The following is a 27,329-nucleotide window of genomic DNA, read 5'->3' on the forward strand; positions in this document are numbered from 1 at the left end:
CCAAAAAGGAATGAAAAACGGAAGAGTTAGTCCCAATAGAAAAGTGTTCGCTGCCATGTCATCTGCTGTTTACAAGCAGGGAACTTCAAGACTGAACATTCAGCATAGGGCAAGAGTTGTTGCCTCCAGTGATTTGATGTCAAGTATTCAGGACACAAGACTGACACTCCCAATTCCATTTAGGCTCCTGCAGGCAGCCAGCGCCTGCAATTCAGAGATCTGTTTTGTAGATATACATTGTGGCAGACTTTGTCAACAGGAGTAAAACACGTATTTGTCATTTCCTCCAGACAATGGGGATATAAAGTTACTTTGGGAATGAAGATTACTTAATCTGCTGCAGGACGGATTTCAGACCAATGTCATACTCATGCAAAAATACTCGCACAGATGCCAGCATTCTTCAGCCCTTACCATTGCCTTTCCCACCCCATCAGGATCTCCCATGGTTGGTAACTGGAGATCAGCCTCTTCCCTTTCACATCAACAGTGATGACCAGCTAGTCCTGGTTTATTTGTTCCGCTGCATCATCAGCATCATCATGATGGTTGGGAAATCTCAGGCTATTTAACTCTTTGCAGGTTTTTCATTCGAGTGATCACATGTTCTAGCTGCTCAACCAGATACTATTTGCAATTTGTTCACTGCTAGACAGAGATGCAGCCATGTTCAAATGTTGCTGTCCTGCCAGAGTTGCCTTATGTTATGAAGGCTAGGAACAGACCTTTATCAGGTCTGCCTTTACCAGGCAGATTAATCAGAACGCACTGTACTCCATGTGAGCCTGCAATCTCAGTCAGAAGCTGAGATGAGCAGAATATATAAGTGTTTTGCCAGCTGTTCACCAGGTGTAAGAAATACTCATGCAACATAGAGATCCCTTTTGCAGGCTTCTTAAGTGATTGGAGCAGTGCAAGCTGGCTATAGCCTGAGGCAGAAATTGCATATTTTGTTGTTGTTTTCTTATTAAAAGAGGATTAACATCGCTTTTTGAATCCCATAATGGTGAAGAGAGGCTTTTAGAAAGTATTATACTTGTCATTTCTTGGAAATGATGCAGTTTGCTTTAAAAATGTATAGCTATGTGTTTATAACATTCATTTATGAGAAAAGTTCTGGGAGCATTACACATGTTTTAACAATAACACTAATGAAAACTCTCTTCTGAAGAACCCTGCAATATTTGTGTAGATGTTTGCTTGGGCTCTTTTCCCATCAATCCTTACCCAAAATCTGTGCTAACTTCTCCAAAGCACATATGAAATTACAAAAGTGCAGAGGGATTTTGCATTTTTGTACGCCTCAAATGACAAATATGTAAACAGCAACTGATTATTCTGTCGGTCATCTAATCGGTATTAATCCCGCTTATGACAGCAGTGCCTAGGAAACAGCCACAGAGGGTTCTCTGTGGAGAAGGAGTTGTGGCAACACAGAATAATAAATAGCCCTCCCCTGAATGCAATCCAGTTTGCAGTCCCGCTTAGGTTGGCTGTATGAGGGAAGGGCTGTGGTTGTATCAGACAAGAGTAATGAAGCGTGATACCTGAGAGCAGCACCACTTTTTGCTGTTAAAGAGGGGCAGAGGTAAGCAGGACTGGTGAGGTGATGATGCGCAAATAAGGCTTGAGGCTGAGGTCAGGAGGCTGCAGGAAAACACAGGAGGAAGGGTTACAACGAACAGCCTGTCAGCACAAAGAACGCGAGTCTTGTCAAGCACAGAGGGTAGGGTCAGCCTCCAACATTTATCTTTAAGCTGCTTTCACAGCTTCTGCGTTGTCTGTCTTGTTGGGCTGTTGCAGCACACCCTTATCAGCAGGCACCAGGGAAAGCAGATGCTGCAGGGGTGTTAGGTCCTCACTGGGGCATCTTCCACATGGGTCTGAGTTTCAGAGCTAGCGTGACCCCAGCTGGTTACCTTCACCCGGCTGGTGGGTACTGCTTGCATAAGTCTCTCTTCTAGCTGCTCTGCTAGCTGATATAGCTAGAGTGAGTTTCTCGTGGGAAACAATTCATTTCGGTGGAGACAAACCAGTAGAAAAGCCATCAGCTGTAGCACTGATAATTTTGCTGAAGATGTTATCCTTGCTCAGTGGTAGCACAACATACTCAGTGCTGCTGGAGCAATATTTCTAATTTGGTCAGTGGAAGATTTGGGTAGGAAAAGGCATGGAATCAGACTGAGGTGATTTTAGTAGTATATTTAGGAAACCCCCCATTCAAGCTTTTAGTAAAACCTCTCAGTGCAGTGAAATTCAGAGGGAGCTGTGGAGTGGTGAGGGTATCACCACTGATGATTAGAGTAAATTATGTTTCACTTCATTATGGTTTATCTATGAAGGAAAGAGTTGATATCTTTTGAAAATAAAAGAAAAACGAAAAATGTCTTTCTAAAATGGGAATGTTTTTAAACTTTTGGGACCAAGATACTAATGTTTTAGAAGGGAAGTTTCCATGGCCCTTGCTACAAAAAAATCAGTATGCTTATTCTCCTTCCCTCCTGTGATTTAAGAAATCGGCAAATACTGAAGATGCTGAGACTGACCATTTCTCATGCAAATCTCTTATAGCTGAAGACGGACTCAGAGAAGCGCTCAGTTACAGACAGTGAAACTTGGGGCAGCACTGAAGAACTGAAGAAACCAGAAGAAGATTTTGACAGCAGCGTAGACAGCAGTAGCAAGTGGAAAGGCCTTCCCTCGGGGCTGTCTGAAGAGTCAGAGAAGGGGGGGCAGAAAGCATCTCTCTCTGTTTCACAGACCGGATCCTGGAGGAGAGGCATGACTGCACAAGTAGGAACAACTCAGTCCAGGCACAAAGCAGGAACAAGTGCGCTCAAGACCCCGGGTAGGAAACTTCTGTAGTTCAGATGACAGCACTGAAAATTAAGGCTTTATACTTAGACTTCATTTATAAGCAGTAAGGAATCTTTAGTGGGCTAAAAATAATTAATGGATATTACCAGTGTGTGACAGACATGAGGAACTGTAAGCATATTGGTGGTTCTTCTCATAAATGACTGCAAGCCAAGATTGTAATAATATATTAACTTGTTCATCTCTATAACTGTTAGTTTGCTACACTACCTACTAATAATTTATTAATCATGCATGAATGTATCCCTAACATAAACTGTGATTACATTTTGTTTTACTATCATTTGAGGATGTCGGCTTCTATTAGGAAATCCTTAAAAGTACTTTTGGACTCATGTCTGCCTTAGCTTTGATCTCAAGAAAGCCTGTACCTTTGATAATTGAAGATATGCATAGAAATGGCAAAAGATTAGAAGTTGGGATAAAAAGGTTTAACATTCGAGTCAGGGGACTCAGAATGAGTGTTTCTGAACTAAAGCTGAATTGTCACATTCTAGATACTGCAGGTATTCAATAGTTCATTTTTAACAAGTTGAAAAAAAATCTTTTTACACACTTTCTTCAGTCTTAGATAAGTTCTCTTAGATAAGGCCTCTTAGAAGTAGTAGCCACTTTCGCAATCTAGTTTTGAAGCAAAAAATCTAAAGTTGGCAGAAGACATCATTATTAAGACCGTCTAATTCATCATTTTAATAGGGAAATATTGACCCTTTATAGGACATTTTCTAGACCTTTGTCCTGTCCTGACAAAACATTGCATAAGCATGCATTAACCCCCGGTTGTAAAGATAACTAGCAAAGGACTCCTCAGAATAAATTAAAATCCTTTGTGAGTCTCTTGTTTCTTTGCAATTTGGAACTGCTAAACATTGGTCAGCCTCTGCTCTATAAGATCCCTGAGGAACATTGCTGCAATCAGTGGTCATATGGATGCAGAAATGACACCTCGGCGATAGTGATTAAAAAAGGAGCCACCACAAGGGTTACCGCATGCCATGCTGAGTTTCCCACGTCTTCTATTTTGCTGAAGACGAGCAGGCAGCCACTGTGCAACACAGGACGGAGGCTTTAATTTTAGAAGCATATAGTACTCGTCTGGGTGTTCTCAGTGTAGGAGTCTGATCTGTATCTTGGCATGTGCATGTGTTTGTGTAGCGTAAAATGTGCACTGCATAAAAACATGCGTGGATTTAGTTCTGTCTTGTAGGTGTTGCTCTTTATTACAGTTCAGTTCCTTAAGACAAATTAGGCCACCCACCTCCAAAACTCCCATAATCACTTCAAGAGTGAATTTAAAATGTTGTTATGTTGAATATGTGTTCCTTATTAGGAGCTATAGATGCTTAAACAATACATACAATAGATGCTTAAGGACAAATTAGAATAGAAGAGAAATGGGATTTTTTTTGTCTGTAAAGTTGTTTATAAAAATAAGAAGAAGGTATTTTCTTTTAAGCTGGAAGAAAATATCTTATTTAAACCTTTGTGAATGTCACAATAACATTATGTAGAAATAACTGATGTATAGGTATGTGTCTGTGCAATACTGAAGGCAGCCTCTCAGAAAATCAAAAATCTTGAAAAGGTATCAAGGATATGACAAAGACTATTAACTCATGTAACTGATATCATTATAGATCAAGAAGTTTCATACCATGACAACATAATCTCTCCCTGATAATTTTGTGTAACTAAAACCAGAACAAATATAGTTATAAGGTAAAAAATGTAATCAGTGGAAACCAAAGACCTCAATAAGTACCACTAATTTCTACATGCATAATTAATGTCATACATCTGGAAATGTTAATTGCATGTCATGTTTTATTTTCAAATATTATTTCTTACATATAGAAATACTATTACTAGGAAAAAAAGCCCCCCCAAAATTCCTTACAGTTCATTCAGGATAATTTTCTACATCTATACTCTCCAGCTATATATGAAACTGGAAGTTCTCAGGAGAATTTCAAGCTCTTAATGCTTACCTGTAATGTCTCATACCTGCTCCTGACTGCTTATGGGGGACTAAAGACCAAATTGGTCTGTTTTCTTAGGGTAATTTTTCTATTTGTGTATTTTTTCATTTTGAAATTGTAACCATATAGTGTTAAAATTAGATATTGAGACAGTACAGCTTAAACACAAGTGACCTTTTGAAATATACTTTTATCTAGGAAAAACGGATGATGCAAAAGCTTCAGAAAAAGTGAAAACTCCCCTGAAAGGAGCCTCCATTCAGCGCTCTCCATCGGATGCAGGAAAAAGCAGTGGCGACGAAGGAAAAAAGCCTCCCTCTGGCATTGGGAGATCAACTGCTACAGGGTCCTTTGGATTCAAGAAGTCTGGGATGGGATCTTCCACCATAATCACCACAAGTGGAGCGACTATCACAAGCGGGTCGGCGACTCTAGGAAAAATGCCAAAATCTTCAGCCATTGGCGGGAAGTCCAGCGCAGGGCGGAAAACGAGCTTGGACGGTTCCCAGAATCAGGATGATGGTGTCTTGCACGTGAACTCGAAGACGACTCTGCAGTATCGAAGTCTGCCTCGCCCATCAAAATCCAGTGGCAGCGGGATCCCTGGCAGGGGCGGCCACCGCTCCAGCACCAGCAGCATCGACTCCAACGTCAGCAGCAAGTCTGCCGGTGCTGCTGCCACCAAACTGCGAGAGCCGAGCAAGATTGGGTCCGGGCGGTCCAGCCCTGTCACCATCAACCAGACGGACAAGGAAAAAGAGAAAGTGGCCGTGTCTGATTCTGAGAGCGTCTCACTGTCCAGTTCCCCCAAATCTAGCCCAACTTCAGCAAGCGCCTCTGGCACGCCGGGACTTAGGCAGCCGGGATCCAAATACCCAGATATCGCCTCACCCACCTTTCGAAGGTTAGTGCTTTTCTATGAATTCCTGAAGTTGCAGTATATAAAGCAGGGATTTTCAATGTGTTGAATCACTGGGCAAAAAGCCTTTGAAGGGCATATTTTGCCACAAACAGAGAACACATGCAAAAAAGATAAAAGGGTAATATTTTTTCACACAATGCAATTATTTCTCTAAGGCGTAAAGACCTTCCCAGACCTGAAATGTCTATTCCTTGAGCTTTGAGCATTTTAGGTACATTCCCGTTCAACAGTTTGAAGGCTAGAGTAAGTTGGACTCAATGATCCTTATGGGTCTCTTCCAACTCGAGGTATTCTGTGATTCTAAGTTCTTATTGAATATTCAGGCGCATGACAAGTTCCCTCTCAATACTCCAGTAAACCCCCAAAGGGAAGACTGACACCTCGTTCAGGCACATTCAGTTACTAGAACAGGCGATGCCATAGCCTGATTGGAGAACTGAAGAGCTCTATAGATAAATAAAGTATTTGCTTTCACGTTGTTGGCAGCTCCGGCTACAAGCATTACATTATCGTAGCAGCTTTGTTACATCTTTCATCACAAACATTAGCAAAGCTAAATTTCAATTGGAAATGCTCTATTGTAACGTTCTGGAAGTATAAATCTGGATGAAGTATAAATTGGGATGGAGCATTTGCACTGTTGGAGAAAAAGCCAATAGTGCCCTCTTGTGCCTAGTTATGAAAACAGCATCTCCAGGCTGCTGGGGAGCTGCAGCTGATTTTTGTGGGCCTCATAATATGTAAAATGGATTCTTATGTTATTAGCCGTGTTTACTTTACATCACGATAGGTTTTGCATTTATTTCTTATTAATTTATGAGCTGCACCTTAACTACAGCTTCAAATGTTTCCAGTAAAACATTAAGTCATCACATGAGCTTTTATTTCAACGGTTTGAGAGGATTTGAGGGGTTTTTTTCATCATCATTGTAGAATTTTCTTCTATAGAATTGCTGGAAGCAATTAGGTGAAATACACCTCTGTCATGACTGTCCTTGGAGACAAACCGAGCCCATTTAGCTCTGGTGCAGTTTATTCCGTCTGAATGGTTACTACATGACCGATGACCATATGACCATCTGTGCAAAAGAACAACGGGAGGGAAATTTTACACAAATACTTAGATGTTTATTAAACTATGAAGGATTTTGCAAGTGTTTGTTGCAATCATTTTAGCTGATTTGAGAAGTGAAGGGTTTAAAAGCTAATGACTTAGCCGTGGGAACGCTTAATTCCTGAATTTGGGTGAAAGTGTAATCTGTTTATGCACTAATAAGACAAAAATGTGCTTATTTTAACTCTCTCTGGGAGGGTCTGCATGTGCAAAAAGCACATCTGAACAGGAGTGAATGAGAGCTGTTGCTAATGAAACAAACCCTGATTATTACGATATGGTTAAGTGAATTTAATTTTGCGATGCGATTGATCAACTAGGTAGGCATGATTTTAGTAGCAGTAATTAAAAAATGTGTAGTTTGGCTCTTAGGATGTTACGCCATGAATGTTTAATGTGGCTATCAGTTTCTCTAAAGCTATTTGTTTTACATTTAGGTTGTTTGGTGCCAAGGCAAGTGGTAAAGCTGCCTCTGCACCCAGTACTGAAGGTGTGAAACCCACATCGGCAATGCCCAGCCCTAGTACCACATTGGCACGGCAAGGCAGCCTGGAATCGCCATCCTCGGGCACAGGCAGCATGGGCAGTGCAGGTGGGCAAAGTGGTAGCAGCAGCCCCCTCTTCAGTAAACCTTCGGACTTAAATGCAGATGTTGTAAGCTTAAGTCACTCCTTGGCTTCCAGTCCCGCCTCAGTGCACTCTTTCACATCAGGTGGTCTTGTGTGGGCTGCAAACCTGAGCAGCTCTTCAGCGGGCAGTAAGGACACACCAAGTTACCAGTCCATGACTAGCCTTCACACCAGTTCCGAGTCTATTGACCTTCCTCTTAGCCATCATGGCTCTCTCTCTGGACTGACAACAAGCACTCAGGAGGTTCAGAGCCTGCTCATGAGGACTGGAAGCGTCAGATCTACTCTTTCGGAAAGGTGAGCTTGCCTATAGATACAGTGACCACGAAACCAGTGAGAGGCAAAAGGACAGGAGCCAAAAGAATAAACTCTCCACCTGTTTTCCTAAAGGGACACTGTTTAATCAGCAGCTTAGTCCTTTATGTAAAAAAGGAAGGAAGGAAGAAAAGAAAGCTGAAAGTAATCGCAGGCATTGGACATGGGATCAACTGCCTTTTAAGGTTTTACGAGCACATTTTCTGTCTTGAGAAGTTTTTTTGTGCCCTTGTTCTGGAGTACAACCAGAGAAAGGGGGAAAATTGTCTGATTAAAGGCAAATCTAAACAGCCACAGAATGACTCCTGCATGCTGGATGTACCTGCTGTCCCAGCAATTGGCAGCTCCAAAGCTGTATCACCGCCCTCTTGCTAACAAATCTTCTCCAGCAGCGGGACCCCACCAGTTTTCTTCCCATTAGCTCACAGCACAGGCAGAGCTGGTGGGCCTCTGCCTTCAGCTGACCAGTCTTGCCTTAAAATGCCCAGTCCTGACAAGTTGCTTCTTACATGGTAATCATTGCACAGATCCTTACTAAAATGCAGTTTCACTGGCAGGGAGACAGTTTACAAGATGAGACCCTCACTATATGCACAGTCCTGCTGAGTGTCTGGAACAGACAAACAAAAGCAAGAAAGGGTTTTCCTCTGCTTGCTCTTTTTAACTTGCAGCTATTTTACCATTTGTTTAATATTACAAAGTGGTGCATCCACCCTGGCACGCTTGTACCATGATTTTGTGCGTGTGTGTGTTTGTGTGTGTGTGAAATATTGATTTGACTTTTGCAAGAGAGAAAAAATAAACTTTGCTAGGAAGCAAGTAATTTTCACTTCCTGCGAAAGTTTTCAAGATTTGACAATGAAACTCTTATCTCACATGGGGACTGAAAAGTCAATATGAAATATTTCATTAGCCTTTGATCCAAAAAAGAAAATTATACTGAGTCAGAAATATTTTAAACTTTTAAAGGTTGAACTTAGTTGTTTAGAAAATACCTAATTATTTGAAGGAAAAAAGATCTTTTTTGTCTACATGTGAAAAATATACAATGTTAGGAACTTTTTTCCCTTTGTACAAAACCAGAGATTTTTCAATACCAATCCTTTCCATGGAAAGATTTCACTTGCAGTGAACCAGCATTAAAGAAAAACAAACCAAACCAAACCAAACCCCTAAACAACTCTGCCAAATCTAGATGGAAATTCTCCGCAGATTTCATTCTCTTATGTTGTATTCATAAGTATTACTATATCAGCTAAAATCACACCTCTTACTAGTATAAATACAACACTATAAAACACATGTTTGCACCAATATAATGTATGATAACAATAGTTAAAAATACACTGATACATAAGTGATTTGTAATTTGTACTGTGCCCGTAATTTTTAAATAGTAATTTGCATTGTGTGCCATGAACTGAACTTGACAATATTTCTTAGAAAGTTAATTATTAATAGTTAGCTTATAAAAGCCTTCACTAATTCTTAGTGCTACATATATGGATGGTGAGGTCAATAGGATGATGTGGAAGAGTATGAATTTATGCCAAAGATCATATTTATACAGAGGATGTTAAACATTACAGTTAAAACGTTAATGGTTTGGCATAAGCTCCTGAGCAACCCCCACTACTAATACTTTATGTATTTGTTCAGTGACTTAATTTCAGTGGTTCCAAATACTTTGCCTTTGGCAATATTTTTAAGTTTCAGATTTGTCCATATGGGGATATTATGACTGCGTCCAGAGAGAGCCATTTATCATGTTGATCTGGCCTCAAAACAAATATATGTACCTAGAGAAAATGGTGTCATTTCTTGAGTTATAGCCCCAATAGGGTTTTTGCAGTTTGATTTTTCTGACAGGTCTTTTACAAGTGCTGTGTTATTTCTGAACTGTTTTATACAGTAAAATGTAGCAAAGTATTTTCTCACAACAAAAGCATTGGTTTGGAATGTTAGGGACAGACATGTTTGGCAACAGATTATGTCCGTTTTCCTTTGTAAACTCAGATTATATTTGAGATGCTTCTGGCAATACTAGTTGTAGCCTGGCATGGCATAAGAAATTATCTGCAAAGAGGCTTATTCTTTTTCTTCAGTCACTCTAGAGCTTGCAAAAGACTGAATGAGCAGTCTGTATAGTGAGATATATTAATATAATGTAGAGCAAAATCAGAAAGACCGAAGCACAAAATGACATACAATTAGCAAGTGACATAAATTCTACACACAGAAAGCCTAGGGAAAGCTAAAAGAGAAAAGAGAGCTAATAATAGGTGATACAAATAAATATGGCTTTGCTTGGCTGAAGCATTAACTGCAATTTGATAGCTAAGCATCACTAATGGCAAGCATGCTAAGGGGGGATGAGAAGGTTAAAGATTGCTCCGATTTACTGGTCCTGATGAACTTTTCACTTCCCTGCTTCAGACACAGTCTGAAATAGCCCTGCAGTCATTAGGACTGAAGAGGTTTCAAAGGGTCTGTGCTGAGGAAGGAGTGAGGAGGTGGGCTGGGATGGAGGACGAGAAGATTGTGGGCGAGGTGACCTTGCCTCAGGTCCTGGAAAGATACAGACCATATTAAACAAAACGGGTTAAGTAACAGATAACATGGGATTTGCCATTAACCGCCTTTTAAATAAGACTAATTTAATTCCTTTGCAGGAAAACAGGCTATGTGAGGAGAGGAGAGTAATTAGACTTGATAAAAAATCCTGAATGTAGTAAGGCTTTAGGTGCTGTTTCAGAGTGCATTCTCACAAACCAATGAAGGAAATAAAGTAAGGTGTATGACCAGTTGGTAAAGAGTTATCAAAGCCTAGTGATCAATGGTTTATTAGCCTGAAGGGATATAACAGGGCAAGATATATTTGCACTGATACAAAATGGAAAATGATGAGGCTATTTTGCAGAAAGGAGGCAGTGTCTAAGGGGGTTGTAGTGCCATTGCTGGGACAAAGCATTTTCCCAGTATTTTGAAAATGAAAGTATCACACGTAAGTCTTAGAAAGTAGTTATCCCACTCTACTTTTTCATGTTAAAGCTTTAACTTGAAGACTTTGGGACATCAAGTTTTAGGAAAGATTTGATGCAACTGGAAAGAACCTAGAAAATGAGACCAAAATCTCAGGGTACATCTATGTTTCCTGCTAAGGAGAGTAGCCCTTGACTGCCTCAAAAAAAGCAGTCACCTGCCGTGGAGACAGCAAGTCTGCAAGGGCTCTGCTACATTTGCCCACGCATCCCTCCAGGGATGATCAGACATTGCTCACACTGGTCTTCAGGCTACCCACCAAGCAACGGGATGGCATAAACACACAACTCCCTGACAACTGCTGCGTTGATACAGCGTCAGAGTTTACTCCAGACAAGTTTTGTGTCATTCTGTGAGATTCTTTTGTATTGTACTAACCAGAAAATGCATTCAGTAAACAGTAGCAAAATATTTGCTTTTTCAGCAAAATTTGCATCTCCGTCAGGACATTTGCTGGTTTTGCACTGGCAGTATTTATTTAGACAAGTCTACTTCTGTTGTTACAGCAGTATAACTCCCTATGTGGGAGGACACTTGTATTTTCGCTTACAACAATTTAGAGGGATTAAAATAAATCATACAGGTACTTGTACTCTAAAATAAAACTGTCTGCTGGGGTTAATTGGTGAAATATCACTGCTTTAATTGATAACATTTTCCAGGTGGACACTTCACCAATAGTTGTTTTGAACCCTTAATTGCTGTTGGGCATTGCAGATTTGTGTGTGTCTTCTGCTTGGTCTGAGTGACACAGCAAGGGATGCATAAAAAAAATGCAGAAATATAAGAATTAAGAGTGGTCTCATCAGCAATAATGACTGCATTTTAAGATTAGCTGAGTGGAAGTAGTTTCTAATTACACGACTGGCTTGCTCTGGTTTACTTTAAAGGATGTTTAGTTCTGAGGGCCATGAAAGTGTATTGAAATCCACTTAAGCTCCTTAAGACTTTCAGTTGTTTTAAATTGTCACCGTAGTTGATGGTTGTAGTTTTAAGGTGTGAAACAGTGCATCATGTATCAGATTTTCTTGTGTGCTCATCCCTTTGGAGAAACGCATTTCTAAGTCCCCTACCAGCTTGGCCCAGCCTGCCCTAGACCTCCCCAGGTGCTTCTTAGCTTGCAATAATTTGTTTTATTCCCTAACAGCTCTGCAGCAGTTAGATATAACCCAAAGATACAGCATTATGGCCCTTTCCCAAGTTAACCTCAACACCAAGGGCAAGTAGGAAGCTGAGAACTGTAAGGCTTTCTGTAATTTCCCCCAGAGAACTTGCAGACAGTTTCAGCAGTGCAAAATAAACAAAAGAGAATGGAGCTATGGTAGGCTTAATAACTCAGCCTACATCTGGATGCATCTTCCTACAAGACTGCTTTTGGCAATTGACATAGCAAAGGAAAACATCAGGAATCTTACAATATTCTCAGCCTCATTTTATATTGGTATTTGTTTTGAGCCAAAGAGACAGATTCTATGAATGCATTGTTTCTTTCAGGAAAGGACTGACTTTTTTTCATATCATCTTTAGATATCTTTTGAGCGCTGAGGTCTGGCTGGTAGTGTCCTAATGGGATCACTGCACATTACAGTTCAGTTCTATTTACCAAAGGTCCAATTTCTGTAGAAGTAACATACCCAGCTTCTTGGTGGAGAAATGCTTTCAGATACTCAAAAGATATGGGCAGTTATGGGTCTGAATTAATAGTTACATAGAACCGTGGTTAATAGTTTCATGCAATTATCTGAAATCTAGGACCATCTTCATAAGATTTAGTATTTTAAAAAAGCAAAGTGAATGTTTGCTACATTAACTTTTACGCAGTTGCAATATCTCCATGCTTATGTTGAGGAATATTCACCTCTATTTCATTTGGGTGCCTGAATTCAGAAATTTTTTAGCAAAATCCTATGGTCACTACTAGCCTTTTTATCTGACTAACTTACAACTTTTGGCTTGTGGATTACTTTAAAGGAGCACTGATTGGCTCCTTTATTTTTACATAATGTGCTATAGATTATTTTGAAATACATAGAACCTAAAGTAATATTAGAAAATGTATTATTCATTAGGATGTTTGAAGTATTTGCAGAAGAAACTGGTTCTATTACTATCATCATGTTTATTTGTTTTGAAATTTAGAGGTGCATAAAGGAAAATCAAGGCCCCATTCTTCTCTGTAAGAAAAAGACTAAAAAATACATAAATCATGCATTCACATGTATGTTCTCTTTTACCAATGATTTTTGGTTCTTTTAGTTATGTTGGGAGGACAATGCTGAAAATTCAGTCCTCTGTCTGACAGAGGACTACTTTCACATGGACCACGATAGCTGGGCCTGTGCAGAAATCCTGCAAAGTTTCTCCTTCCATTTGCTTTCTCCCCAAGGCCCTGACTAAACCAGTAAAATTGCTATAAAACTTCCTGATGGTAAGAGGGGATTACTTCCATTAGTCTGAGCCCTAATGGTAATGGATCGCTAATGCCACTTCACTGCCTTTACCTGTTTGGATCAAGGTTACATGGCAGTGGGGCCTGCAGCACCCCTGGCACAATAGAAAATGACCTTTAATAATGTCATGAGAGTTTTCCTGGGTAGGAAGGGTCCTAAGTTACTGTTGCTTTCAGAGGTGTGATTATGATATGTAATACAGAAACTTTCTAAAGCCATTTTGCAATTTAATCCATACAGTGACACTAAATTATGCTCTTAAGGGAAAAAAAAACCATTGCAACACTTACTTGATGATAACTAGTTCAAATTCAACCCACACTAGTCAGGGACCGATCTACCAAGTCTTTATGAGGAAATGCCCAAATGACATTTATTTGAAGGAAGGCTAGTGGGTGCCCTTCTAGTGATGGGGTTTAAATTAGGAAAACTCCAGCCATAGATCTCCAGTGATCGGCCACTCTGCCACCATGTGTACATGAATATGGAACACCATTGCTCTGGTGCCGCTTTTCATTGTCCCCGCCATCACCTTACTATGTGAGCCCCACCACAACAGAAAGCCAAGGATCTGTATATTTAGCACATATTTCTACAAGCAGAGCTGTCATTTGGCTCTGGCAAGGCCATGCTGTCTCTTAGCAGGTGCCGCAACCTTCATTTCTTTTGGAAACCTATTGGCATATCATAAGCAACTGTGAAAAATAAAGATTCATACTGTGACCATATGATTCTCACACAGATTGCAGGGTGAAGCTGCAGGAAGGTTAGAAATGGTAAGGAACGACTTCTTTCTGACTTGGACGGTCTCCAAATTACTATTGACCCAGCCCAGAGCGTGTCTAGATGAAAAATGAATGTGCAGCAGCCCATGTCCTATTGTCCCCTCCAATGAGTGAGGGATTTATCATGAAAGATATATTAAAAAGGTTTAAATGACCTTCTGTTATGCACACATATCTAGACCTTTAAAATTTGTAAATCTGAACAGTCCTGTTTACTGTATGTCCTTAGGGATTTTTTTTGTTTTAACAGCATGCAGCTTGACAGAAATACACTACCCAAAAAGGGATTAAGGTATATATTTTTTTGAGCATGACTGCTACTTCTTTGTTTTTCTGTAACTTTTTCTACACTGTCTTTCCTTTTCTTTCTCCTTTTGTTGATCCTGTTTACAACAGAGTTCTTGGTACTTAGATTCAAACCAAAACCCATAGATTTTAACAGTAGACTTGTTCTTTCCAAGTCTGCCTAGTAAATAAATTTCCTTTCAAGATATATCATGGAAAGTGAATACTGTTAAGGATAGTTTCCTTATGCAATGAATCTTAAAAGGCATTGAATCCTGGAGAGCTAAAAGAGACAGAACAAGATACTTTTGCAATGCAGTGGGACTAATTGTTGAAAACATTATTGAGAAAAACAACATTTTAGAGGTGGATCTGAACTTGAACTCTAAATGCAAACACTCATGCAATTTGAATTGAAGATCTACTAAAGGGAAAGGCTAAAAAATACTAATCTTAATATCCAAGGTTTGTAAGTATAAAATGAGCCTTGCTCCAGCCAGTCTTCTTAATCCCTACCCAGCAATACTCAGACTCCGACTTTACTACTAATTCCCCACTGATTAGAGCTGTTTTCATCACAGAAACCAGAAGTTATCTACCCTTTTCTGTGCTCTGTGGTTAAAAGAGGGGATCATTAGGTAACTTGTCTGGTTTCATCAGGCATGGCAGCCTACCTTCCTAATCCAGGAAGGAGATTTGGCGAGCAAGGGTAGATGTGAATGTGCACAGACATTCTGCAGCCTTCCAGTCACTGAAATCACACGGTTAAGTCTCCTGAGTTATTGATAAATAATATTTTATGAACTTTTAAGATAGTGCTAAAGTGTTGTCACTAGATAGCACCTTCTGCTCTTCTGCACTATCCGTTCCTTAAAAAGAATTTAATCAAATTTCCCATTATCCCAAAACAATCACTTTGGATTGGGAGAGAATGGAAAAGGTGGAGGACATGAAAGAGGCATAAAGAGGATCCTGCAAGGGTACAGTGGGATGATTGAGGTTTGTGGCTGTACGATTATAATGGTAGCTGAAAGCTGAAAGTGAAATGGAGTGGGAAAACAGCCTACAGGCATATAATCCTGATCAGTTATCCCAGGAAGACCGTGAGTTTGATTTAATGTGCAGAGATCCTAGTCCAAGACCCAGATCCTGAATTCTCATTTTGCCATCTTTCTGATCCGATAACCACTGGGTAACTGTGCTCTACCACATTTATAAACAAAAATCATAGCTGTCTTTTTGAAAGGAGAAAGGAAGTAAATATTTAATCAGGACAAGATGTTTTAATGCTGTAAAATATTGTACAAAACCCCAAGAACAACATGAGAATTTACACGTTCATTTAATTTGCTTTCTAAGCAGAAATACTTGTGCCTTGCAAGCCTGAAGCCAGAGTATCAAAAGCCCTGTCTGCTCTGCTGTTTGGGGAACACTGATGGCTCATGACAGTGGTGAAGAAGGTGCTCATTTCTCAGCAGGAGATTGTGCTGAATGAAACAGGCTATTGCAGACATTGCTGAAAAACAGTCTCGTGGTTAAGACCCACAATGCCTGCACGTTCTAACGTTTAACCACTGCCCGAATTGCCTTCTTCCAACCCAGCCAAAAGAGGCTGGGCCAGTGAGTTACCAGTTCTCCCTCTTAGCTCATGTGTGAAGTTGCACTTGTTTTATTGGTTTGCCATAGGAAGCAGCTGATGAATGATTTGATTGCCAGACTTCTTCCTTCCAGATAACTTGTTTCTGCTAATTGCGGATTTTTCCTGTCCCTTTCCCTCCCCCCAGTTTGGGGCAGGACACAATCCAAGTAGCATTCAGAGCGACAGACCGCACATATGACCTTGAGTAGCTGTCATTACCAATGCAAGCTCCTTTTTCACAGTTGTTGATCTGTTTCACTCCTGTTGTCTAACCAATTGCCCACATAATCTGTGGCAGATGTCATTCTGTAAGCAGCTACTCACATTTCTTGGCTTCTAGTCTGTCCATTCCCTATCCTAGACATACAGCTTCCGAGCTTTTGCATCAGCCTTTACACTTCCTATAGCTTTGAAGTCCTTTCCTGTCAACTCAGTTGTCTGTCTTCCATGGTTTATCATCATAGCTCTTCAAAGGAAGGGAATGCTGCTTTGGGGAGGGGGATGAAGGTGAAAGGGGTTTCAAGTCCTGTACTTTTTCTGTTGTAATAAGATGGTAAATTTTACCCTGGTGATAATCACTTGACTAGACTTGATGCTTTCCAAGGGTTTTGTTCTATCTAACTGGTGAAGTGTATCTATGTGACACCTGTTTCTTTCCAAACCATCACCTTGTCGTTGTTTTGAGCATGTCAGCTGTGGTTTTTCAGATATACTCCATCATCCCGGCAGACGAGTCAGGAGGAAGGCAAGGAATGGCTGCGCTCCCATTCAACTGGAGGCCTCCAAGACACTGGCAGTCAGTCCCCGCTTGTTTCTCCTTCAGCTATGTCTTCATCTGCAACTGGAAAATATCACTTTTCCAACCTGGGTAAATGCTGTTTCCCTTCACTGTTCCTCCCACTCTAGAATAGAAACATAAAATTCAACCGTTCATATTTATTAGCTTGCCAAACTAGATAATTTCTTTTAACATCTCCATCACCATATTGTGGAACCTCACTAATGAAGGGAAACTCACAATGTTTTTCATGTAGTAGGCCAGGGTAACAGGATCCTATTTTGCATACAGAAAAAAAGCACGGATTCTCTATGACTTGCCCAAGGAGAAGAAAATCTGAGGCAGAGCTGGAAATTAGCTTCTAGTTCAAAGCCAATCATCTTTTAGGATTCACAGTCAGTAAGGATTCTTTCCAGTGATTTTAGTGAATGTCAACCAGACACTAAATAATACGTTTTTTCCTACATACAGGTTTGCTTTGAGATAGGCCTTTCCAATGTGTTTCAGTGGCTGGACCTGGCTATAACTGCACTGGGCCCAATCCAAATGGTATCCTTGAATGCAATATAATATTTTAGGATGTGAGTCACATTTCAGATTTATTTGATTACAGGTCAAGATTTAGATTTGGTCCTTCTGGATCTTGTTTCAAGTTAATCCAACACAAATTTAGTTTTGTTAATGATCTTATTTTTTCTTTAATGTTTTAATTGCACCGCGGTGGACACATACCTAGGTTCACAATGAGCTTTTGTGTTCTAGGCCCTTAATGTAGAATTAGCAGTAACCTTTGAAGCATTCACACTTCTGTCACTCTGTCACAGCTTATGGCATCTGTAGGTTACAATCACTCAAAAGAAATTTGATCAGATATACAAATGTTTGTCTTTATTACATATGGGAAAAGAAGTTTAACAAAGCCCCTTTTAAAAATGAAATTGAATCCTGGCTAAGCAAGCCACTGCTTTGGATTTCCTCCATGTACTTGCAGTAGTTTTAGACACAGCTCTTTTTAAGCAGTGTTTCTCTCACTCTATCATTTTCTGCTTACAGTTTTCTTCTTTTCCTTTTTGTTCATAGTTCTTGTACTGACAACAGAGAGCAATAAGATCAGGGTTTTTTAAAATTTATTTTGTCATTGTCCTTTGCTTCTTTCCATTATCAAAGCCCTGTGGAATAATTTGCTCTCACAACACAGCTGCTCTGGTAGTTTATGACTTAAGGCACATCTTGCATGATCTAAAATAAAATTCCAAACACTGAGGCTGAATTTGGATAGACAATTAGCTTTTTATTCTAGGCATTGAGTTCATGTGGTCCAGGTGAACCATAACCTGGCTTTCCTTCTTACTGGCAAACAAACTTTGCAAAAGCTTAAACTAGGTTCATCAACATTGTTCTGGAATTCAACCATGAATGATTGGACTACTCCTATTTATTATGATGAGATTCAACTTGCCTGTGCAGGAATTTTAACCTAATATAGTGGTAGGTGCTGTAGAAAATCAAAGGATAAATGTCTTACATATGCCAATAAACTTTGGTCTGAAGAGCAGTCAGTAATATAGGTATATAACAATAAAATACAGATACTGATTTATTAGAAGAGCTGCTTATAAAAAATACTTACGACTTCTTATTCCTTTTTAACTTTTAACTTTTGAATCTATCCCATTAATTTTCTGTCTTGGGCTGTCAAAGTGAACAAGTGTGTATTCAGACACCAGTATTAGTGCTACCATGTGTTTTCCAGGATTAGTCTCATCCAGCTCCGGCTCCTCGGAGATCATCTGCTTCACCTTTTTCTGGTGGCTTTGTACATAGGAATAAAAGCCTTTCATCTTCTCAATAGTGCACAGTCCACCTAACCATGCTAGTCCTACATTACAATTTTGTGCAAGAACCAAAATTCATTTAATGGAAATGTGTTTCATTAATAAAGCTTTGTATTCCAGTGAGTCCAACCAACCTATCTCAGTTTAACCTTCCTGGACCCAGTATGATGCGTTCAAACAGCATCCCTGCACAAGACACTTCTTTTGATCTCTATGATGACTCCCAACTGTGTGGCAGTGCTACATCCCTAGAAGAGAGACCACGAGCAATTAGTCATTCAGGTTCATTCAGGGACAGCATGGAAGAAGGTAAGACTGAGTTACTATTTGGATCAGCGAATAGGCCCCAAAATAGGTCCCCAAAATAGGCCTCCAAAGTGTAATAAAATTTTAAAATACTTCTTCTCCAACATAAAAAAAATAAATAATTTTGTGAAGCTTTTTTTTAATTCTGTTGAGCTGGACTCACAGGACTTCCTTACCCTAAAGCATGGAAGATACTTCTTTCACACAGTAATATGCAATGCTGTGTATGTCATACATGTGTAAATCCTTTATCAGAAATTTTGGAGGAAAGGACGCCATTCTTGGAAATCTATTTTATTCTTTTTGCCTCTAAATTTGAAGTGTCTGAGCATACCTTGACTACTGTGATTCCATGCTTTCTTAGTCCTGCTTCTGTATTTCCTTTTTTTTCCAATGCCAGTGCTACTTAGCATCCCCTTTCTTTTGTAGTCATTTAATTTCCCCACTTTCCTACAACCTCCTACAGCAAACACTGTGCGAATTTCTGTGCTTAAACTCTGTCATTTAGTCTGACCTCAATACTTTCTTTATGCAGATCTTACTGTTGGTCTGGTTTCTTTAATGCTATGTACAACACCTGGAATTTGGGGAATATTTTTTGTCTTGGTTTTGGGTTTTGTTCTTTTTTAACCACAGAGTGTCTGACAACTCCTAATTAAATGCACTGTAACATTTGCTTCTGCCTAACATTTCTGGTAAATCGGATTATTTGCAGGATTCCCATAAGCACAAAGTTCTCACACCCTTTAATTAAAAAAAAAAAAACAAAAAAAAAAAACCCACCAAAAAAAGCAAAAACCAAAAACACCCCACTAAAATTTAATGGAGATTCATTCATAACATCATCTCATCAATCTTGCTTACTGCTAAGTGATGACAATATAAATGGTCTTTACAACATGCAAATAAAAAAGACTTCCCCTAGCCCCAAAGCTCATAGTTATGAGATAAAAAGGGGAAAAAAAGTCCTAAATGAGATAAGGGACAAGTAATACTTTTATTTTTAAATTCCTTATTCTGTATTTTAGACGATATGTCAGGCAGACATCTGGGTATGTAATAGTAGCAGTAGGATGCAGGACAGATCAAGCTGTGAGTTGTCAGCACAGAGAGGATGGCTGACTGCACAGAAGCATATCACATAATTGAAGGACAGAGGTGACTACAGACCCTTTGCTGAGGAACAGGAGAATTATCAAAGGAAACACTGGAAGAATAATAGAGAAAACAAGGCAAATAATTTATGCATAGGAAAAGAGGTGTTAAATCTAGAATTTCAGTAATGGGCCACCAGTGGCTTTGATGAAAGCTTTTTCATTGGTCATGTTTCATATCCAGCTGGAGTGGATAACCATGATCAACTTGAGTAAATGAAAGTCAATGCAGCAATAATAAACAGTTTTCAGCAGTTTACGGTCATTAGAGATTAACATGAAATGATGCTGTTGGAAGGCCAAAAGTATTTTATTTAAGATAGGAGCTCTGATGAAGGTTATAGTGAAAGAAGTGAGGTAATGGGTAGAGCCACTGCATATGAGAATGAAATGGGAATTTAGCTGAGAGATTTAAAGCAGAGACTGAAACCCAAAGATAGATTAAAAGCAAGAGGATTTCAATGGTCAGTGTACCACATCTTTGTAAATATTTGCTGAGTTACAAAATTAGATTTAAAGTCTATTTGGCTGATCTGAGTATTCTTGTATTGTCAGTTTGGCATATGGATGCCAGGTAGCTATTAAAGCAAAATAATTTATTTACCAAACCCTGTGAGATTATAAATATTAAAAAAAATTTCTTTTGAAACAAAAATGAAAAGAAGTAATGAAATAAATATCTTCTTTAAAATTCTCTGTTGGTGTATCCTTCCTCATGAGAGTCATCAGAAGCAAAAGGGGCAATTTTGTCTCAGTTTAGTCTTCACTTGCCATTTTCAGAGATGGGAACCCCATTTTTTGAGTTGAAGTCCTGCAACAGTCACTTGGTGCTCTAGAGGCTGACTCTACTGATGATTAGTGGAAATATGGCACCATGTCTTGCAGTAACCCCTTCACACGGACTACAAATGCCAGCATGCACAGGTCTGTGTCGTGCTGAGGGGAGAAACCAGCTGAGCAAAGCCTGGGAGCTCACCCCAGGGAATGTGAACTCTTTTGCAAAGCATAGCCTTTTATTCAAATCAGTTTGCTCAGCTTTGGACAGGTGTATAAACAGATTAATTTCTGGTTTCTCTAAAGAGTGTATTTGTAAAGTGATTTCTTGTCAAAACAACAAAAATGATGCTTGATTTGCTGGTAATAATACTGAATCTCACTGGCTCGCTCTCCTACCTCACACACAGAAAAGGGCTGCTTTGTTTAGAACAATCTTTTTAAATGCAGGAAAAAAATATCAATAGCTTTTCTATACTGATAGCTCATAATTGTTCTTCGTGGAAGACTGGTTCTCATCTTAAAAAGATGTTTAGTTATTGAGCTATGTGGGGGAAGTTTTATGCTTTCATCAATACTTCATGTTACTTTCCTTTTTTTAAAGTACATGGGTCCTCATTATCACTTGTCTCCAGCACATCCTCTCTCTACTCTACGGTGAGTATTGACATTTTAGAAAAAAGTTCTGCCTGCCTCTGTTCTTGTTCATTGTTCATGAAACTTTCAATGCTTTGAGGTTTAGAAGGATTAAAATTGTACTGCGATAAAGCAGGAACATTTATTTTCAGCTTTGGTATTACTGTCATGCTATTTTAGAATACATTATTTTCATCTTTTTATGTGATTTGCTTAGAACTGCTTAAAATCACCCAGTGTATATTTTGAAAGCTAGAAAGAAGTTACTGGTCTGGGGGTCTCTCTTTAATGGGGATCCTTATGCTATTGTGGTTGATAATTTTGAGTAGTTTTCCTTATTTTCAGATAGTTTTCTAATTGCACAATTTACAAAGTGTTTTTGTCATGTCATTGTTCGAGGTACACTTCTTGGAAAACACAAGATTGCTTCAGGGTAAGGGAGATACAATTTGCAGTTTAAATGTCTACTGATCCTTGTTGCGAATGACAGTATTTAGATATTATTTCCAAAGAGAAAAGTGCCTTTAAAAAGCCATTAATCTTAGTTAATTAGGTTAATTAGATTGAGTAATAATTGTATTCTAACTCAAGCAGAAGTTCTGGTTTGGGGTTTTTTTTATCTATTTTATTGTTTTGGTATCTTTTTTGAGATCTGCGTAATTTGTTGCTTCAGTTGTTCTACTAACAAGAAGTCATCCATAAAGGAGGAGTTAAACATGTTTGGACATTCCCTTGCTGATACACAACAGTTGCTTTGCAACCTATCCGCTAACTACGATTACATGCTGTAGTAGCCCTTTTTCATGGCAGTGCAAGCCACTTAACTGCTTTCATTCCATGCATTCATGAATAGTCTGTCTCCTCGCTGTATTTTCAGGTGTTGAATAGTGTCAGCTGACATCCTGGGAATTACATGAACTCCTCTACCGAGAGCCAACACCAGTTCTTGCCTGGGAATACCGAGCAGATGCAGTCTGATGCATTTGTGCCATTCGGTAGCCCTATCTCGATGCTAAGCTCATGTTAGCTTGGACAGTCGGTTGCATCCATGCACAATGTGTACCGCAAATGGTGTCTCTCCTAGTTCTGTTTAATCATAAAAAGGTCTATACAGGGGCATGTCTAAAACATCAGGTACACACGCACTGGTTTTACCCAGGCCTTAGCAGCAAGTTGCAAGCAATTCCAGTCCACATCAGCCCCAGTTTATTTTGGGGAGGTAGAATGTACATACAGACTGGCTGCACATAAGGTATGATGAACATTCAAAGCAAAACTTGTCATGTTTTGGTAGTGGAAAAATCTTTACTATTATTTCCCTGCTGTCTATGAGACACTATGATCAATTTGCTTGGAGGGGTGTCCAAAATTATAATTCAAGCTTTGATATCAAATTTTAGAAGAATATTACGAAACTGATAGATGGTTTAAAAAAATCAAATTACAAAGTGACACAGGATGCTTTCAGTATCCAGTGAGTCAGTAATTGTGAAATATCTCTTCTCTGATGCTGTGTATTGTAGCAAGGGTTTACTAATACTTTCTATTTATATAACCTGTTATCATTCAAGATTACAGAGTATCTTGGAAATATTACCTAAACCCCATGATATTAGAGAACAGTATTTTTCTTGCAAAACAAACTTTAAACTGTTTACCCAAGTTCATGCTGTAAGCCAGTGGAATATCATCTGAAACTTCTGACTGTGAATTCACACTGCAGTTAAGCCCCACTCCTTAAGTTATGGATTATGTAGACAAGATGATGGAAGGTCTAGAAAAATCTGTAAAGGGCAAGAAAGGAATTAGGATGACTAAGTTACTAGGGTTGACCTTTAGGGATGATTTTTGATCAGAATTTCTTCTGTTTGATCCCTCTCATCCTGTGAAAAAAGTTTAAACTCTTCAGCAATTAATCAGACGATGATGCACAAGTGGAGTATAGAAACATGAAAGCTGGGCAATCAGTATCACATCAGCCGAAAGCAGAGAACAGTGTTTTATTGTTCCATGAAACAGTGCAGTGCCCCATTTCCTCCAGAAACGGATAGCTTCACAGGGTTGTGGCACATGGAACTTGCTTTCAGCTATTACTAGACTCAGTGAGGAGTGCAAGAGCTTTTTTACCTTACTTAAGCAGGCCAACATCACTAAGCAGGAATTCCAAAGCAGCTGCCTTTCCATAAGTATCTCAATCAAATATATTTATCAGATTTCTCAAGCATTGCCTTAAGCCTTGGTGCTAGTGGTTTTCTGCAGCCTAATCACTGGAGAGATTCAGACAAAGTACTAAATAAAGATCAAGATCTTTATGTATTATTACCAAAGGATAGCTGAAAATCTTGAAGTTATTCTCTGAAGATTGTTTATTTGAGAATTAGAATATGAGATTCAGAAGAGACATTTCATGATTTGCTGCCCTTGCAATGAATAAGTGCAATGAGACAGAAGTTCTGCATTCGCTAGTATTTTCTGTATGTATTGGCTTTCTTCTTGATTTGCATTTGGGTTTTCAGGACTTATTTGAATAGACTGGAAATCTAGCTTGTAGAGATATGCATGTAGAGAGACAAACATTTGGTTTCAAAGAAAAGTATGCTATGCAAGTGGACTTAGTAGACTGTAGGATTGAAATACTGATTCAGTTTTGGCAGTGAATATATCTAGCTCTCCGAGAAGTTGAAAAAGATGTGTGGTAGTGCAAATTATGATAGGTTGTCCCCAATTTTAATCTTCTTCTGCTCAGTAGGTGAGACACTGCAATTTGCACATATTTAGTTAATTGCTATATTTCTCGCACTGGCTCTCAGCATTAGCTACACTTAGATTCCCTAGACTTCATTAATTGTGCTAAGCCAAGCTTCAAGGAGATGTGTAAGGACATGTCATTTGTATGTTAATATTTTAAGTCTTCAAAAAAAGAAAAATATAATCCTTAACAAGGGTGGGATGCATGGATATGATGGAGAAGTAGAGGGAGAAAAAAAATTATTTCCTTTTAGAGCCTTTTGAACCAGTGGCTGAGTGCTGGGTTACAATGGTGTCAGCATGAACTCTTAAGTAAAAACTGCTCAGATGTATTTGGTTGTCAGATTTTATTTTTTAAGTTGATAGTATGCCCAGAATCCTGTTCTTTCTCTTTCATTTACTTCTTCCACTGCCCACAAAATTTGACTTGTGGGAACCACCTCTCTGAACTCTGGGGGAGAGGCAACGCTTTCTTGTACAGTGAGGGAGTCATCTGGTAACAACATGTAGCGCTGCCTTCATCAGCGGGAGCCGGTAGTCTAAGGACCATGTCCCCACATGGCAGTTTCACCAAAAGGTCACCAACCCTAAATTTTAATTTTTTTTGCTTTTCTTGGCACAGTAGAATTCATAATGGGACATGGTCTTTCTTGATCCCTTTGTGACTTTTCATGCACTACGTGTTCGAAGTAGCAATAATGAGAATAGAATTTCAATTTTTTCTGTAGACAAATCTCCTTTTTCCAAACATAGATCAGAAAGTTAGTATCAGTATGTGTGTCACATCAGTGCTGGCAAATAAAACCACCATTATACTAAATCATTCCCATGTAGTGATGTATCAGGCATTATAGTAGTTTGACCCAAGAGCAGTTCTAAGTGTTACAGGGAAGTATCATACCATCACAGTCTTTTTAATGACTGTTAACAGATAAGCATATATGGAAAGAGGCATTTTCTAAAAGGCTTCTCTCCCTACACCAGGTAAAGTAAGAAAACATTTCTATAATAAATTATTAAAATTCTAACAGCACAAAAGTTGTGCTTAATACAGGCTTAAAAAAGCAGCTGTATTAATTCGTAATAACACAGATACTGCCTAATGTCAGGGAAACTTCTGAGGAACTCTTACCTTGGGTTTTTTAGCCTTTATAGTTTTATTTATAGCTAATTCTTCTACCCACATTTTCCTTTTACTGCTTACTTCTCTTCCAGACAATGTTAGACTGCTTCTCTGAACTTAGGCCACCTCAGATCATGGGGTGGTTTAATTCCCAGTACATTAACTGATTCTTATTTTATGTTATGAAAGGGTTCCTCTCTCATGGCACACCATTCCTTTCCATTAGAATGCCACTGAAGCAAGATTTCTCTGTCCACCAAATGCCTCCTAAATTAGACTACTCTCATGCTTACAAATTTAATGACTTTCAAAGGTTTGCCTTACAATGATTTAGTTTCTTAGCTTGTTGAAAAAGACTGCTGAGTAAATAGCATCATTATATGACACAATACATAACAATAAGGAAAATATCTAAAATTGTTAAATATTACTGGCAAGTTTAAGCTGAAATTTTAACATGCCTTGATAGCCCTTAATATTTTGGTCAGTACTCTATATGGAAGAAATTATTTTAAAGTGCAAGTACCCCTCTCCCCTCACCTTCCCCCATGTATGTTTTAGTGATATGCTGCCAACTTCTCTTAGCCGGGATTAGTCTATTAGGAATATTACTCAGTATGCAGTAAAGCAAATATAGTTCCAGGAGCCATAATAATCATTACGGTGTAAAAGTTTGCTGGTAACAGGCTAAGGTCTGCACAGTGACAGCATAGCAAATTTTCTTTTGTATCTTAGAAATGTAGCTGCAGTTTCTGCAGTTCTGTTCCTGTTCTCCCTTTATCCACTGTTTCATGTTATCAGTATGCTGGCAAACTCTTTGGGGTTTCAGCTGGAGCCTTGCCAAGTAAGTTGAAAAGAATTCCATTTATTGTTTTTACTGCATACCTTCCTTAAAGGTAATGGATCCGTGAAACTATTCATTTCACTTCAGTGTAGCTGGCTTTTATTTTCTATTACTGCAATTATGTTGCAGACTGTTTCTAAGCCATTTCTTCTTTGTTTTCCTCCAGGCAGAAGAAAAGGCACATTCAGAGGTAAAAAATTTTCTTCGTTTCTATAGTTGTGTATCGTATTGTATTGTCTTATTTTAAAGTTTATTGTTTATCTGCTGTGGCTAAACTGCTGAGTCGCTGGGGAAGAGACACCCTGTGTCTTTGTTCCACTTTTTGAGAAATGGTAAAGAGCCGATGCAGCTTCTAGTGCACTAGAAGGTGTTTTCTTAGCATCGTGCTGAAGAATGCCTCCTGGCTGAGGTTCTAAAAAGGTGAAAAGAATCGATGAGAATCAGGGTTCTGAGTGGAGGAGTTGTGATACGTCTGATTTCAGACTTAATACCACTCTGTACTGGATCTAAGGGACTGTGCAATTCTAGGTAATGTGCTGCCTTTCAGGAGAAAAATACTTCAAATGTTCGCTTTGAACTTCTCTCCCTTACATTTTGCATCATATTAAATTTCTGAAACTGACCACTTTGATGGATTTCAGAGCAACGCAGATTGATTTCAAATATAAATCAAATCTGACATGGAAAACAGCTTCTTTCTCCTCATGGTGTATAAGAATGGGTGACAAACCCAGGTCAGCAGCTGCATACAATTACAGCCTTTCTCAAAATGAAGTCCTGGTTGTATTAGAAGGGCATCAAGGAGTAGCAGCAATAAAATGCAGCACCAAGGGGTGCACTTCCACTTCACGGAGCCACATGCCTTCCAACTCCTGTGTTTATGCTGCTCCTATTTTTACTATTCTAATCAGAGAAAAAGTCAACCCAAAAGTATCTTGAAAAAGTTGAACAAATAAACACATTCTTCCTTACTTGCCACAGTGTATTTCAATATAATTTCTACTTGAAATTTCTAAGCTCCTTTCTCTGAAAGTTAAAGCAGAGGGGCTGAAGAAGAATGCCATAGCTCAGTAGAGTAAATGACAATTCCTCAT

General features: G+C 39.0%; 1 protein-coding gene across 3 annotated transcripts in view; it reads left to right on the forward strand.

Moving 5' to 3' along the window:
• NAV3 (neuron navigator 3) overlaps nt 1-27,329 on the forward strand; it is a 273,398-nt gene that overhangs the window by 208,227 nt on the left and 37,842 nt on the right. For 2 of the 3 annotated variants that reach the window (XM_075728018.1, XM_075728019.1), the window contains exons 14-21: nt 2,578-2,848; nt 5,055-5,760; nt 7,330-7,818; nt 14,364-14,405; nt 16,745-16,905; nt 18,771-18,959; nt 21,489-21,541; nt 26,402-26,425. In XM_075728018.1, coding sequence (XP_075584133.1) covers nt 2,578-2,848; nt 5,055-5,760; nt 7,330-7,818; nt 14,364-14,405; nt 16,745-16,905; nt 18,771-18,959; nt 21,489-21,541; nt 26,402-26,425 — 1,935 coding nt within the window. The remainder of the gene's footprint in view (nt 1-2,577; nt 2,849-5,054; nt 5,761-7,329; nt 7,819-14,363; nt 14,406-16,744; nt 16,906-18,770; nt 18,960-21,488; nt 21,542-26,401; nt 26,426-27,329) is intronic. The other variant, XM_075728020.1, reaches the window with a different exon arrangement.

The sequence above is a fragment of the Pelecanus crispus genome, chromosome 1, assembly GCF_030463565.1.
Source record: "Pelecanus crispus isolate bPelCri1 chromosome 1, bPelCri1.pri, whole genome shotgun sequence".
Taxonomy (NCBI): Eukaryota; Metazoa; Chordata; class Aves; order Pelecaniformes; family Pelecanidae; genus Pelecanus; species Pelecanus crispus.